The sequence below is a fragment of the Aedes albopictus genome, chromosome 2 (assembly GCF_035046485.1).
Source record: "Aedes albopictus strain Foshan chromosome 2, AalbF5, whole genome shotgun sequence".
Lineage (NCBI taxonomy): Eukaryota > Metazoa > Arthropoda > Insecta > Diptera > Culicidae > Aedes > Aedes albopictus.
In genome coordinates, this window is record NC_085137.1 from 160,679,284 (window position 1) to 160,696,298 (window position 17,015).

Sequence of the window (17,015 nt, forward strand, 5' to 3'; positions counted from 1 at the left end):
ACTTCCAAACCCTCAGTAACATAAGTTCCGCTCTTATTAATCCCATGTCTCCCCTTTTTAGGCTGATTTCCCCGCAGAGAAGGACCACCATCATATCGCCACCGTTTCAGCCATCTTCCATTTCCAAGGTGGTTCCGAGGAAGACGTCCACGTCGACCTCGGCTTCCATTGACGACGATGACGATGATGATGACGACGATGACGATGATGACGACGGAGGGGTCCGATCGGATAGCGATTCCGGAAGTGCTACTGATGGCGGTGCGGTGAAGAAGGAGAAGGTAAGATACACTTCGTAATTACTTTAAGAAAGTCAACATTCGGCATGTTCTCGTCCAGCTATGAGTTCTTCTTGGAATCTTTCCTGGAAATCCTCCAGGAGTTCTTTTGGAAATACCAGGAGACAATTCTGGAAATACTTCAGAAGTTCTTCCTGGAGTTCTTACTAGGAATCTTCCCAAAGTACCTTCTGAAAATCCCCAAGGAGTTCCTTGTAGCATACCTTAAGAAGTTCCATTTGAGAATCTTTCATAAATTGTTTTATACATAAATTATTGTGGGAGTTCTTTTCATGATTTTTTCTGGAGTTTCTTGTGGAAATCTTCCATGATTTTTTTTTTCTGGGAATCTTTTAGGAGTTTTGGAAATCCATCCTCCAAGAGAAATTCCTAGATCTCTTTCTTGGATCAATGCGCAGAATGAATTCTAGAAGTAATCTCAGACTAAACTATTGTAGAAATCCGTGCAAGAACATCTGAAGGAATTCCTGTAAAAATACCCAGAAATAATCCATGAATGAATATGAAGGACTTCCTCAGAGAATCATCAGAAGAACTTTCTTCTTTCAGAAGTGCTCCTTTGAGGAATCCCTGAAAGTAATTCTTGGAGTAACCCCAAGGAAAAGCTTATGTTCTGTTCGTTATCTAATGATTTTCAGGCAGGTCGTATGAATAATAAATAGTAAATATGAGTTTACTTCATTCTTGTGTAGGTACTACCAAGTAATGTTGTGATTCCGATGAAAATCCTAAAAAATCTGGAATTTTATATGGGATCTCCAGGGTTTTTTTTTTTTCTGGATTCCTCCAGAAGTTTCTCTCAAGATTCCATCCAGGGGTTTTCAGAGTTCCTCATAGGATTTCTGCTGGAGTTTTTCACGGGGTTTCTGCTAGAGTACCTTCCGGAATTTCTTCCAAAGGTTTTCCTGGAATTGCTCTCAGAGTTTCTCGGGGAGTTTTTGTAAAGGTCCTTCAGGAAGTTGATTTCCGGGATAGCTGTTCAACAGTTTCTCCTGGAAGACTTCTGCAGAAGTTCTTCCAGGGATTTCTCCCTAGGAGTTTTTCTTAAAGTTCCTCGCGGGATTTCTCCCGTATTTTCTCCGGGAATTTCTCTTATCCTGGCAAATTCCGGCAACAAGTGTAGGAGTAATCATTAGGGAAATCCCAAAAAGATCAGCCAAAGGAATCACTGAACAATTTCTGGTAAGGAAGAACATTTAAAGTAATCCCGGGCGAACCTCTAATACAAATCTCAGGATGATCACATCAAGGAATCCCGGAAACAACCGAACCCACGGAAGAAACCGTGGGAAGAACTCAAAGTGAAATTAACTCCTTCAGAATTCCCAGAAAGTGCTGTGAATAAAAGGACGAAGAAAGTCAATGATAAGTCCTTAAGAACTGAGCAACATTGGGAGGCATCTCTTAAGAGAAGGTTCGGAGAAACTCCGACAGAAATCTCTGGAACTTCATGAAAAAAAAAAAAACCGGAGAGATCCTTTCAGAAATATCGCGTAAGACACTTTTGTCGAAAGCTCATTATTCTTTCCTGGAGAAATGTTCGAACTCCGGCAGAAAACCCCTCCTGGAGGCAAGTTTAGTAGAAATTTCAGGAATAACTCCCTTAGCAAATCGAGGTGGAAACCCCTCGAAAGTTTCTGTGAGAAATTCCGGGAAAAACTCCGAAAGGAATTGCGCGACAAACCCTGAGCAAAATTCCATAAAAATTGTACCTCTAGAAGACACCCTGACAAGAAATACTGCAAGATTGTGAGACTTTCTGGAAGGCAGTGCAAGAGGTACTTCTAAAAGAGTTCCAAAAGGGCTCCCTGGCAGAATATCTGGAGAAACCCTTGTGGAGATAAGAGACGAACCAGCCAAGGGCTGAAAGTCTCTCAAATAAAGATAAATCAATCAATCTTGTGGAGATAGTTCTAGATGAATTTAAACTTTTAGATTCCTCTGCGTTCACATGGAATTTGCAGAAACTTATCGGAATCGTCGGCTTGCTGGAAATATCTGCTTCATTTTGGAGCCCTCCTTTTGTTCCTCTAGCACGGTTCTAAAGATTCTTCTTAATTTAACTTGCTAATACGGCGGACTGACTTCAACTCAACTGTCACTGTTATTTCGGGTTACAATGATCTTATAGGTGATCGGCATGGTCGAGGCTCGAATTCTATCTGCCGTACCTGTGTATCTCTTGTATGGCCATTCTGAGGAATTTTGAGACGACCAAAATGTCCTGGAGTCCAGTCTATGACATCTAACAGTCATAATCTACAACCATATTAATCAACATTGCAAAAAATGCATGATCAACCTTGTTTACTGAACCTCTCGAGAGAGCAATAGACATTTTTAAACACATTTCTGACGTCCTGGGACATCCAAAGTGTCCAGGAATACTGTTCTTCAGATCTGTAACAGTAGTAATAGTTACTATCCCCCTTTTTTGGTCCATACCGTATCAGACGTTTTTATCATACCTGTTGGGATCAATGAAATTACATCTGGAAACACGGTCCCGCATCGAAGTTGCACATCGTTTTAGCAGTGGGCTCACCGATGACAACTAGGTTGTCATCGTGATGATGTTTCACACACTCACACGAAAGCATCATCTGTCATCGCCCGCTCTGCAAGATGGCCACTTGCAGTCCATGTAAATAGTTCGTGTCGTGATATTGTGTACAGTTTTAATTTGTAAATATGCATGTTTTCTCAATAAATAAGTTTTAATTTGTTTTGTGTAATTCGTATGTATCAAGTCCAAATGTACGGTTACAACAATACCTTGCCATTTTTGCAATTCAGGCCAAACATGTCTAAAGGTCCTATCTGCAGAAGAGAGGCTCTCTTTGGTGTCCCTCTCTTTCGTTAATATCTCAGCTGTTTATTTGTATTATGATTGTCTCCTTGCATTGAACGATGGTCAAAACAATCGACTTTTGATTTGTACTGCAAAAATAGTTGAAAAGTGTACCATTACTTTGCAATAATTGAAAGAGAAAGTGAACAAAGAGAGCCTCTCAAATGCAGATAGGACCTATTGAAATGTTTGGCCTGAATTGGTCCCAATCCAACATTCGCCATGCGTTTGATTTCCATGGAATTGCTGCAGGAATTCAACCAGAGGTTAATCCATAAATTCCAACAGAGGTTAGTCCATAAATTTCTCTAAAGATTTCTCTAAGAATTTATTTAGAAATTCTTCTAGAGATATTCCCTGGGATTCGTCCAGGAATCCATTCAGGGCTTTATCCAGGAATTTTTCAAGGAATTAATCCAAGACTATCACCAGGGATTCCTCTAAATGTTCCAAGAGGGATTTATTTAGGAGTGCATGCAACAAGGGATTCCTCGAGGCCACAATTCATCCAAACAATCAAAAATCTATTTGGAAATTCTTGTAAGGATTACAATCTCTTAGAATTTCTCGAAGTTCTTCGGGGAAGAAAGATCCGCCACGGGTTTACCCTGTAGGTAGTTGCTCTAGAGATTTTTCCTGAAATCCCTCCTGAAGTTCCTCTAGGGATCCCTTCAGGGAGTCCTGCGGAACTATCTGCAGAGATTTCGCCGGAAATTTCTTAGGGATTTTTCAAACAGTCTATCGAGGATTCCTGTAAAGATTCATTCTGGAATTTCACTAGGGATTTATCCAGGAAATTCTCTAGATTTATGGTGGCCTCACAATTGGATCTCCAACGTGGAGCTCCATAGTCGATGTCATCAAAAGCCGATAGCGACGAATATTCGGGAGCAAAACTGGAGGTGGATCGGCGGGTAATCGCTCAGGATGGAGATCTTTCAATTCGATCCTCTGCACCACCGTGGGTGCCCAGGCATGAAAGTAAAGTAATAAGTTTTCTAGAGTTACATTGACGGTAGTTCTAGGCTTGTTGAACAACTTTGCGGTATCATTCTATCTCACCAGGAGTCTTAGATATAGAGGTTTACACAATTTTCCACTGGCGCCGCCTCACGGGCAAATCTCGAATTAAGGTTGCCGTTGTCATGTAGTTCATAGTCCGCTGAATGAATTTGCCGAAGAGATTATTCTTCTATTTCATAGGGATCATGAGTTATACGTTATGCACAGTATTGTGCCTTGCAAGATAAATCCTCGAAACGCGTTTGTCTTCTTCTTTTCCATCAAGTTGCCAAAATATGACCGCACCACTATGAGCGACCTGATGGTCAGAAATTCCGCATGCGGCGCTCACATCAAATCCACATGAGGCTGCGGCGATATGGCCGCGAAGAGATGCACGCGATACAGTCGCAATATGGAAATGGAAAAGATGAAGCCGCATCCTCCTGCAGCATCATTAAATAACATCCCGATTATTAAATACAAAGTCGACGAGGTGATGCGTATGACTATAGTGAAACAATGGCGCGATAAATATTATTACGGTTTCTGGCCACTTGAGATGCCATTGTGCTAACTTTTGTTTTGATATGAACGGCCTGAAGGATACTGCGATGCTGCTGGGTGGGTGACAGTTTTTGTTCGATTTTGACATTGCGTCTGTATCGCGGGAATCTCCTAGCGGCCATATCGCCGCCGCTCAATGTGGATTTATTATAAGCGCCGCAATACGTGGCTAATTTTGGTACCCCAAGATAATCCGGAATAACTTCGGAAGCATGTGGACCAGGTACTCATGCCCCCGGAATCCTAAACTAGAAATTTTTTGGGGGAATTTGTTCAATTTGTCAAAACCCCTCGAAAAACAAAAAAAGTTATGACCATTTGCTTTTCCGAATGTTGGCTGGATAAAGGTTAACCCCATATATGCAATTCGTACTAATTCCGCTTCCTTTCCTTCCAGAAAATCAACAAGAACAAGAGTGACCAAAAGAAGAAATGTCTTCGCAAACTGTTCTCCATAAGTAAGGAAGGTGGTGCCAAGGGTGGCAAAGGCGGAAAAGGCAAGGGACAAGTGGTAATCGAAGAGGTCCATCACTCCAAAGCTTCCTCGATCCAAACCACGGTAAACACAACGCCCAACTCCAAGAGCAGCCACCTGCTGAGTGTACCTCCTCCCCAACCGACGGCGGATGTCTCTCGCACCATCACCACACCGCCCCTGGAGAACCGTTCCGCATCATCACTGTCGGCGTCGTCCTTGTCCGTCGCCGCGCCCGCCGTCACTGCCTCCTCCGCCGTGACCGCGACGGAAAAAGTGCTTTTATCACCCGCCAATACTGCCTTGAACAACATTTCCCTCATCTGCCGGATCGACCTGAGTCGTCTGTTGAAGATACCACCGCCGCCACCGGCTAAGCTGGCCAAGGCCAACGAAAGCTACAGTGCCCAGCGTAGTGCCTCGGCTCGACACAAGAGCAAAAGTCCTTATGAAATTAGCAAAAAGCGTCGCAACTCGATTGCCGGCCACTGCCTGGAAAGCCAGGTCCAACGAAGGTTGAACGACGATAAATCCCTCGGGACGTACAGACTGATCGACGGAGCCATCGATCCCAAGGCCAACGATCCACTTCTGCTGGAAAATGGTCGCCATCGAAGCAACAGCAACGCCAGCGACCATCAATCTCGGGAACGTTCTCGGGACTACCGGGGCCTGGTGTCTCCCTCGTTACCACCTCATCACCTTCATCACAACAATCAGAAGCAACCCTCATCTGCCAAGCAGCACCTCACCTACGACGATAAGTTACCCGCCAAAAGTGAAAAGCTCCAGTACGGAGCCAGTAGTAATAGTACCAGCGCCAACAGCACCAACTACCCCATCAAGGAAGACAAATCAGCAATACTCTACGGCGGCGGCGGCGGTAGCAACGCTGCTGGCAGCAAACCTCTCAACATCAAGCACGAAAACCTCATCAAGCAGGAGTTCCCGGAAGGCGAAGACAGCAAACTGGCGGCTGCTGCGCTGTCCAAAATGCAACAGCAACAGCAGCAGCCTTCGGTGTCATCGTCTGGGGCATCACAACCCCCGCCACAGCCGGAAGGCAGTGGCAGCAGCAGCAACAGCCGGCGGAAACGCACATCCAGTTCCAGCAGCAGTTCCTATAAGGAAAAGCGACGGAAAAAGGACAAGGGTGGCACCACTGCTCAGGTGAGTTCGTTTTTACTGTTGGAGATTTATTATTTTTTAGTTAATAATCTGTATAGGGGTGCCTTCTGCGTGCTTTTGAAAATATTTTGCGGGGAATACCAAACTACACTCGAATACGACTATTGGCGGGAAACACAGCGCAACCAGTATTGGGCGGAATTTGTTAATTGTATTTCTAGGTTATGTTTCCAGTGTATAGGTAGTAAGATGCACGTCTGATTTTACGCTTTGTGTACATATTGCAAAATAAATCTATGTTTGAAATAAAATGCGTGTTATGTTTATTTTAAACAGACTCTGTTTGAAATGAATGTAAATACTTTGGTTCAGTTTGGCACGTTGTCGATATAGAAATGATAATCTTTACTTACATTTCCCAACAAAGTGACTAGTCTGTTGTCGACCGGCCCTCAATGAAGCCGACATGATAACTTCCCATGAACTCAGACGACAGAATAGCATTTTGTGGACGCCATTCAAAAAAATGATCGCTCTGGAGTTCTCACATTCGAAATGGTCTTCAAATGTTTTCAATGATATTGATCGTATTTAGAAGTTAATGTACAAATACACCACACATCCTTCATGTACGCGGGAAGCTTTTACGCAGGGTTAATGTTACTAACCATTCATACGGACGAATAGCCAAGAGAAAAGTTGGTCCACCGCTTCTAACATCTGTCAGCAGCTCTCAGCACGATTGCATCAGTTGCACATGATATTTGTTTCTCGGTTGTAGATTTCACCTTTGCCTTATGATCAGGGGCATCCAGTTGATGAGTGGTCAGAACAGGACCCAGAGCCGGACCCAGACCTTCGGACTGAAGTTAAAGATCTTCGGCGGCAGCTCAAGCAAGCCCACGAGATGGTGCGCATCTACAAACGAAGGGCCGATTACTTTCGGCAGCTTGTGCTGCAGCAACAATGTCGCTGCTCGTCTCGCAGTTATCCGTCCGATTCTCGAGGTCGTGACGGATCACGTTATAACACCGCGAGGTATCCTTCTGATGCCAAGTATAGATGAATTGCATCTCAATTGTTCGCCTTTTTGTCGCGCTGTGTTTCCTTCCGACTTCACAAATCTAATCCTACACTGAGAAAACTAGATGAACGTAACGGTAGGATCCTTCAAATACTGCTAGATGCTACGAACAACTCGTTCTTGATGTTATTAGATAATCAATCGTATAGAATTCGTTTCATTTCATATTATCTCTCCTCTCGCCAGACTGACGCCTTCGACCAAATGCCTCCAACCAATCACGACCGGTTAGAAGCGGACCAACAAGCCCAACCCCAGCCCCATCATCTGCCACCTGCCGTTGCTGTTTCCGGTGCTACTGCTGCCGCTACCACCACAACCGCTGCTGCCACACCGCATATTACGCCAAAGTCCGTTGCCGCCGCCGTTGGAGATTCCTCCTCGGATCGAACCGGCGCAGGCAACAATTTGGCGGAATCGGCCGGCAGTGGATCCGTCGGAACCGTACCACCGCCGGCACCTGTGATCAAGAAAATCTACGTATCGTACTTTGAACGTTCCAACGAGGACGAACTGGAGGTTCGGGACCAAAATCGGTACCTCTCGGAGGCGAAACGGTTGAAGCATGCCGCCGACCGCGAGGGGGACCACCTGGCGCAGGCCATGCTCTACCTGGAGGCGGTGCTGTTCTTTCTGCTGACCGGGGACACGATGGAACGGGACCCGATCACCGAGAAGGCTGCCTTCACCATGTACAAGGATACGCTCAGTTTGATCAAGTAAGTGTTTGGTTTAGTTTTATACCTATTATGCCTTGTATAAGCTGTCTTCTTTTTGACAACAGGGTAAAGAGGGGTAACTTGTTTATGACCAAGGAAAAGTCGACTGAAGATAGCATTTCAATAATGATAAAAAGTGTGCTTTTGCGTCCATTTGGAACCGTCAGGGTAATATGAGCCCCCCGAATTTCACTTTCTTCCCGAGAGCCGAATAGCGCTGACGGGCTACGGATTTGGCTCCTCGTGTTTTCGCTCGCTCTATCGTGGCTTTGGTGTTCCTTCGCTCCTCTATCTTCCTCCAGGTATCATCTGTGATCCACTGCTTTCTCTGGGTACGTAGCTAAACCAAATTATTCTCGCCGGTGGTGATGAAGTCGTTCTAGATGGCACTTCATTGATCTGCTACGCTCCCACTTCTGGAAATTCCGCAGCACGGATCTCCAGCTCCTCGGTGAAGGACTTTTTCACTGCAGCGCAGCGTCTTCCAGTCGGCATGTGTTGAACTGGCGCCCAATTTTCTCTTCATGTCGATGGATCCTGGCAATGCCCAGCCGGATCTCGCAGTTTAGGAGATGATTATCAAACGCAATGTCTTGGCTTCGTTTGCTCCCGCACATCAAGAAGGCTCCGTCTCCATTTTCGGCTGATGCAAATGTGGTCGATTTGATTTTCCGTGACTCCATTACGGGAAACCTATGTCACTTTGTGCACTGGTCGATGGGTAAAGAGCGATACCCCAACCATCGTGACATTGTTGACACAAAACTCTGCAAACAGCTTTCCGTTATCGCTTATTTCTCCGAGACCATGGCGTCCGAGGACATGCTCATAGTCCGAGTTGTTGGAATCAACCTTTGCGTTGAAGTCGCCCATGAAGATCTTGATATAATCTTTTGGAATCGACAACATTGAGTTGGCTGTAAAAGTTCTTTTTGTCTTGCATTTCGGCAGCATCGGTTGTTGCGTAATATTGGATTATGGTATGGTTTCGAACCCTTGTTCTGGTCACAATAAGGCACGTTCGGTGTAGTACTAGATTTGTAGTAATGAGCTGAATTGTAGTATGGTGAGAAGGTCAATTCTCCGTTTCTGCAATGAAATGGCGCAAAAAGCGTGGGTATTATGATTCCTTGCCTAATTTGATGCTGTTTGAGCAAAACTTTGGATAACTATGTTATTTATGTCGCAAGAAATGAAGAAAACAACAACACTGTTGTCCAAAGTTTTGCTCAAACAGTATCAAGTTAGGCAATGGATCATAATACCCACGCTTTTTTGCACAATTTCATTGCAGAAACGGAGAATAGGAAGCAATCAGTGAAGTACTAGATTGAAAGTAGTGAGCTGGATTTTTGTATGGTGAGATGATCAATTCTCCGTTTCTGCAAAGAAATGCTGCAAACAGCGTGGGTTATATGATTTCTTGCCTAATCCGATGCTGTTTGAGCAAAACTTTGGGTAACTGTGTTGTTGAAGTTGCAAGAAATAAATAATACAACAACACAGTTACCCAAACTTTTGCTCAAACAGCATCAAATTAGGCAAGAAATCAAATAACCCAAGCTGTTTGCAGCATTTCTTTGCAGAAACGGAGAATTGATCATCTCACCATACAAAAATCCAGCTCACTACTTTCAATCTAGTACTTCACTGATTGCTTCCTATTGACCTTCTTACCATACTAAAATTCAGCTCATTACTTCAAATCTAGTACTTCACCGATCTGTCCTATTATCCTCTCATTGAGCGCTCAGCAGGGAAGCAACGGTGGCGAAGAGCGTGTTCACCTCGTAGGCCAAAGTATCTGTGGTCACCAAAGTACGCTAACGGACTTCGCTCAACGCTTCTTAAGCTTCATACGGTATGACCCTTTGGCTAGTTGTGTCAGTTTATCGTGTTGGGCTAGGGTTAGTACATTCCAAGTTACAATTTTATCCGTTGTTTCGTGCTAAAAGTCCTGGCCGTCAAACCAGTTCGTAATCTTTCTGTAACGTTTTTTGGAGTTCGGGAATAGTAGATTGTTGGCCTCAGGTCTCCTATCCATCCACCGTGGTGGGGCTGCCATCTTAGGTATAGCTTCATTTGGAGCATTTCATACTCGGCCGCTGTTTGTGCCGCATCTCCTTGGTGAACGGGTTACGTACAAAAGGCTGAATTACGAAAGGCTGAAATAACAAAAAGCTGAAACACGAGAGGCTGAAATAACAAAAGGCTGAATGCATCGAAAGGCTGAAATAACAAAAGGCTGAATGCATCAAAAGGCTGAAATAACATAAGGCTGAAATAGTGGTTCGACTAGTTTTCAAATAGTGGAGCGGACCTGATGTGATGGTTAAAGCACGCGACTATCACGCCGAGGATCTGGGATCGAATCCCACTCCCGACAAACTCTTGAGTTCTTCCTTCGGAAGAGAAGCAAAGCGTGGGAAGAATTGAGCTGAATTTGCTTGTTGATCGATTACCCAGCCGTGGCACTCACATTGTTTTTGCTTGAGCTTGACGATTGGCCTCCCTTAGTTCATGGTTGGCTTAACTAAGCCATTTTGGGGGAACATCCCAACTAACATTTATTGTGCATGTAAACGTCAACAAAGCGTCCTCAATACGGCTTGAAGCTGAGTTACTGTGTTGTACGTATGGACGGAAGCTTCTATGCAAGCTCTATACCTATGAATCTGGCGAACTTAATCCACATGTGCGAGCAGCTTCTATGCCACCAAATCATAGCTCTTTTCTCGGCTTCTATGTAGCCACTAACTGAATAACATCTTGAGAAAGCGCTTTTTCAGCCTTTTCACATTCGTTAAATAATAGTTACAGGGCATCCCCAAATTAATCGATTAAATATAATTAAGTTATGGATACCGAAACGCAAACATGTGGAACTGGAACTATCGCTTTTAAAAGTGAATAATTAAAGTAATGCCGCTACTTGGGATCGAACTTTTGATCTCCGTATCCACTGGTCCCGATGATGTCCTCGCTGCCACACTGCTATATATAAATAGCAAAGAAAATAGCCCGTTTTGTTTTACTCCAGACAAGGCTTCAGAATTGTGCCTCAAAATACCTTACCCAACTTCATGTGCAAAAGCTTGTGAATTGTACTGTATAGCCGCAGCTGTTTTGTTAGTGGGGACTCCTATTCGATTTGTTCAAGTTTTCACATCATCCGAGAAATCTCCCGGAGTTGGAATAGAGTGCAGTAAAGGCAGCCCCAGTGACAAGTGATTGATTTCAGAAAACCGAGTTTGGTAGTTGTATGGTGCTTGTTTTGCAGCTGTGTATTAGCTTATAATTTATATTTCACTAGCTTCCCTTGTATTCAGCGTTGACTGCTTCAATTCGATTATTACACAACAACGAAAATGACTGAAGCTTATAGTGCTAAAAATGTTAGTTCGGATGCTTCAGTTACTATGTTCTGAATCAGAAAGTTTTATGACTGGTCATAATGCTATGGATTATTGAACGCCTACATTACTAAGACAGTATTTTTTAAAAGAATAGCATAGGGTAGAAGCTTCAGTTTTGGCCAGTCCGGAGTTTTGGCCATAGTGCGGTATTGAGCCTGTTGAGATCTAAATCGGCGTGAATTTATTTTTTACTAGTAGATCCTAATACAATATGATGATTACAGCTGTGAAAACCACACGTTTTGATTAAAAACTGGAAGAAAAAAATATATTTCCTTAAAAAATCTGCTCCCATATATCTATTTTGGCCAGGGTGCTTCTAATTTGGCCACTCCCATAAGAAATACACGTGATTGGCCAAAATAGAAACCAAACTTAAGAATATGGCCAAAACTGCGGCAGAGCTTCTATTTTGGCCAGTGCCAATTATAATACAAAAATCAAGTATTGGCATGATTTCTGCATTTTTCCTTCAAAATATAGATTGAAACCTTTCTTTTGACGCATTGGTTGTTTTCATAGGATTATTGGTTATTTTTATAAAAATGATTTCCCTTAGACTGGCCAAAACCGGTGCCCGCACCCTATACATACTTCAAAGCAGGGAAAATCTCTGATCATATTGTTAGTAGCCGTATTGATAACAATCTTAAAAACAACATGACTCGAAAGAATATCTCATATCTAAAGAAAGAAAAAATAACGATATGAATATTATCAGTTCATTTTTTGTTCGTTGGTATGCACCACTAGCCTCTTCACTAAGCTCAGTTTCGACACTAATGCACATGCTGAGAGTTTCGTGTTTGACTCGCGTTCGGACTGAGAACTTTTCATTTTGAAAATTTTCTTGACTCCCTTTGCATTGACTATCTTCGTACCTGTTACACGATATGCCAAAGGTGTGAAGCAGGCTTGATCTCAGTTCTTGTGTTACTCCAAGAAAAGCAAGAAATGTTATAAATTATACATGCATTTTCGTATTTTCAGCCTTTCCAATTTTAAGCCTTTTGTAATTTCAGCCTTACACTTTCTTGATTTCAGCCTTTCGTATTTAGCCTTTTGTGCATTCAACCTTTTTAAAATTCATCCTTACGTTACCATCCCTTGGTGAACAGACGCTCGGGACGTACCTCCTCAATCTAGCAGAAGTCAGAAGCACAACAGTGCCCAGGCTGCACTACCAGCTAGGCACACAGTGGAGCCTCGTGGCCGTGCGGATAGCGTCACCAAGCGTATAAACGTACCATGCCATGGGATGAAGGTTCGATTCCCGCTCCGAGTGATGAAACTTTTCGCAAGAAATGTTTCTTCTTCGTATTCACTGGTGCTCGTAATGTGTGTCATTTCCGTTGTCTAGTGTTAGTTTCGTTAAGTCTATACAGCCTCTGGTTGAAGACGGTGTCCGTGTCTTTTTATAAGCACATATGGGGCTGTCCATAAACCACGTGGTCATGAGGGGGGGGGGGGGTTCGGCCAATGAGCATTTTGTATGGACGAATAAAAAAATCTGTATTGACAAATGACCACGCGGGGGGGGGGGGGGGGGGGGTTTGAGAAGTCCCAAAAAAATGACCACGTGGTTTATGGACAGCCCCTATCTCTTAGCTGGCGGTATTTGTCATTGATAGACCCGTGGAAGCATAAGGTAGGATCTTGTGAGGACCATAGCTATGTTGGAAGCTTCTTATCGTTTCATCATTTTGGAGCCCAGTTTCAGAAGGGCTTCAGGCATTTAAGGACGTTTTTAGGGTTTTTTAAGGACCTTGCGGGCTGTCAGGTGAGATTCATGACGGATTTCAGGGAGTTTTAGAGGCGTTTCAAGGCGTTTTAATGCGATACAAGGCTTCGTAGGTGAGATTCATGGAGGTTTCAGACACGTTTCAAAAAGGGTTTCAGAGCTGAGCATTTAAAGAGGTTCCAGAGGGGTTTTAGGAGGCTTCATTGGCTCTCAGGTAAGCTTCACGAGGGTTTCAGGGGACAAAACAGAGGATCTTTTGGGCTAACGTCTTATAGGAGGTGCCCAGCGACGAGAGCCGACCCTCATGGCCCATAATACATCGATGTAGCCACTTAGCTGATACAGACCCTGTATTTGTTAGATTCGTGCTTATTACCACACACACACATACTCCATAACACGAGCATCTGGAAATGTTGATTTTATTTCCAACTTAGTACAACTTCTACTAACTAGTTTTTAATTGTTTCTCCCGCAGGTACATTTCATCGAAGTTTCGTAGTCAGCAGCAGCATCACACCGTGCAGGGTAATATCCACAGTAAGGTGGCGATTTTAAGGTTGGTATTCCGTTCGTCAGCTTTCACTTTGTAGTAGCAGACAGAACACTTTAATAACGCGACCCCCCGAATTACAGTTTGCGGTGCCAATCGTTGATCTATCTGAAGTTGTACAAAATCCGTCGGCACGACTTCAAGGACGTGCAGCGAACCATCACGGAGTACAACCAGAAACCGAACCAACCGGTTTCGGCCGATATCGTCAACGGGAACACACCGTCGCCGCTGTCGCCCACGTCGGTAGGTTCGCAGGTCAGTTTCGCTAAGCCGAAAGATGCCAAGACACTGGTGATACTGAAACTTTTCCTGCTTCTTGATTCTTGTTTCAGAGCTCCGGTTACGGTTCGGGTCAAACCGGCGGCCAATCGGGTCCCATTCCGGGTTTGTCCATCAGTTCTTCCCCCTCACCGTGCTTGCTCATGCCGGTGCACGTAAGTTTCCAGTGGAACTTCTTGATCTCCTCCTGTTCGATGATCTACAACGTTGATTCTTTCCCGCCCAGGTACACATGGCATTCCAAAAGCAAGCAACGCTCTGCAGCCACCTGCTCAACTGCCAGGATCTATGGGAACAAGCAGACAACCTGGTCATACGGGGGAACCACACAGGTAAGGACTTTCGCACTCTCTTCGCGGCATCATTAAAGTTCGTAACGCCCTCCCCTTCATTCCCATTTTAGATTTCTTCATCGACCTGGATCACGAAAATGGCCCAATGACGCTGCACAGCTCGTTGTACAATGTGGTCAAGTACGTCCAGGCAGGTATCCAGAAGCTCCGGCGGATGTAATTCCGCCGCTTGAACTACGGGTCATAAAAAGGAAAAAAAAGGCTGACTGACACTGGAAAAAAAAACATCAATCTGGACGGCTGTCGATGGGACTCATCCCGAAATTCAAAGGACTGATACCAACAATTAAACCAATCAACCAACCTTCTATTGTGGCACAAGGTGTTGTAGATGGTGCAGATGGTAGAAGGCAAACGAAACTCGAAGGCTGGACGCGGGCGTCGTAAGTGACTGACAATAAACGAAATCCCCGTATAAGCGCAGGATGTTGGGGATTTTACCGCCACCGCCGTGTCTCGGCGAGGTGTCCGAGGAAAAATGGTGGTTTCCGGAAGGACGACGGTTGAACTTTTTTTTTACTTCCTAATTTCTATTGAGTTGTTTGCAACACGGAAGAAGCTGTGATTTCGAGAATAGGATGGTGTTGGAGTGGACCGCTAGAAGCGCTACTAGGACGAATGTTGGAAACGGAAAACGGGAATGGATCATTGGATAGAGATTTCCACGACGGGGAATGGTTTTTCACCGGATTACTCGTGTTTTTTTTTCTGAGATTGCAGGAAGTTGGGAGATTTAGGTTAATTTTATGATTGTTTGTTTTGTGCGGAATTTGGTGCTGATTAGGCGAGATTGGCTGATGAAATGGGATTTTTTTTATCATTGCTCTGTTACCCCTTTTTCTAGCAGCATGATTCTCTGCAGCGGCTTTCAATTTTCCGATTATTGATTTGCATACCCTTTTTTACCCCATTATATATGCGTACTTATCACATATTACATTTGCTTAACGTTTTGTTCCTTAACTGAATATTGGTGTCTGGGTAGTTTATTGCATATCCGAGCCTGCGTGAATTTGTTGTTTTACACACAAAAATCTTGACAGATTAGTCACAGCATTCCTAAGAAGTCCTCCCGGGATTTCGGCAAGAGAGCTTCCTAGTCGTTTTCTTCCGACATTTACGCATTTATTCCTCCTGGAGTAATGTTGGTGGCACCACTGGTGTTGTTGTTTGTATGTAGATATTCTTAGACATTACAGTCAAAGAAACCTTGCGTTGACTCTTTTAAATCTTCGCCAACGTCTCGGCCCTTATTGGGACCTTCTTCAGGGCCTCAAATTTATTCGTTTTAAATTTCCCGGCGTTTCGTGCGGGTTTCAACAAGTGTTTCTCCTGGGATTTTTCCAAAGGCTCTTCCTTGATTTTTCCTATTTTGCTATTTTTCTAAGTTCCGTCTGAAATGAATCCCGCAATTCCTCACTGGATTTCTCTGAGAGGTTCTCCGGGATTCCTTCCAGTTCATGGGATTTTCACTAGAAGTTCTCCTTGCATTTCGCAAGAGCTCTTCCCCGCGATTTCCCCCGACATTTACGTGGTTTTCTCCTAGAGTTCTGTTGGGATTTCAACAAAAGTTTCTTCTGGGTTTTTCCCAGAGGCTCTTCCATGATTTTTCCTATTTTTACAGGAGTTTAACCAGAAATGTCTCCCGCAGTTCCTTCTCAGATTTCTTTGAAAGGTTTTCCAGTATTTCTCTTGGGATTTCCACCAGGATTCTATCCCGACAATGGCATATAATCCGGAAAAATGTCTGGGAAAATTTACGGAGAAAATATTGCAGGAATCTCGGAAGGAACTCCGGAAGAAATCCTGCTATCATTTCTGGCAAAATGCTTGTGGGAGAAATCCCAGGAGAATCTTCTGCAGAAATCTTAGAGGCAATGCTCGTGCTCATTGAAATGTTATGAATTTCACGTAACTTGTGCTCATTCTACGAATGGAATGAAGTGACTCAGGCCGCTTTGGAGATGAACCAGCCTCGGGCTGAAAATCTCCCTAATAAAGCTAATAATAATAATGACTCAGGCCGACTCGTATGTCGAGGTGAGAAATCTCCATTCGAATGAGGTGACCCTCCATTCGATTTACACGATTCACACCTCTACATAAGAGTCGAGTTGCCTTACGTCACTCCACCTGTAGAATAAGCAGATTTGACATTTGTGCTCATTCTACGAGTGGAGTGGAGTGACCCAGCCCAACTCGCATATCGAGTTGTGCAATCTCGACTCGAATGAAGCGACCCTCCATTTGAATTACACGGCGAGCCTTTTCATTCGAGTCGAGATTTCTCACCTCGATATGCGAGTCGAGCTGGGTCACGTCACGTCACTCCACCCGTAGAATGATCCCAAATATTATGCGTCCTAGGCTGAAGTAACATTGAAGGTCATCTGTTTCAGTGATTATTTTTGGACTACTATAGGTCATTAAAGCTAAATTATAACATATTTTTCTGAGAAAAAGGCCATCAGCTAATTTCGTTTACAATAAACTCTTAAAAATTTCCAGGAGAACTCTGAGGAAAGCCCGACAAAACTCCGGGAGA

The 17,015-nt window shown here is 43.9% G+C and overlaps 1 protein-coding gene across 7 annotated transcripts in view; it reads left to right on the forward strand.

Annotated features, from left to right (window-relative positions):
- The window catches only part of LOC109407223 (AF4/FMR2 family member lilli), a 312,632-nt gene extending 297,196 nt beyond the window's left edge, over positions 1–15,436 (forward strand). For 6 of the 7 annotated variants that reach the window (XM_019680218.3, XM_062850649.1, XM_062850643.1 and 3 more), the window contains 8 exons: positions 62–281; positions 5,117–6,364; positions 7,593–8,125; positions 13,761–13,841; positions 13,919–14,093; positions 14,171–14,272; positions 14,344–14,449; positions 14,521–15,436. In XM_019680218.3, coding sequence (XP_019535763.3) covers positions 62–281; positions 5,117–6,364; positions 7,593–8,125; positions 13,761–13,841; positions 13,919–14,093; positions 14,171–14,272; positions 14,344–14,449; positions 14,521–14,630 — 2,575 coding nt within the window. In that variant the 3' untranslated portion in view covers positions 14,631–15,436. The remainder of the gene's footprint in view (positions 1–61; positions 282–5,116; positions 6,365–7,592; positions 8,126–13,760; positions 13,842–13,918; positions 14,094–14,170; positions 14,273–14,343; positions 14,450–14,520) is intronic. The other variant, XM_062850646.1, reaches the window with a different exon arrangement.
- The last annotated feature ends 1,579 nt before the right edge of the window (positions 15,437–17,015 follow it).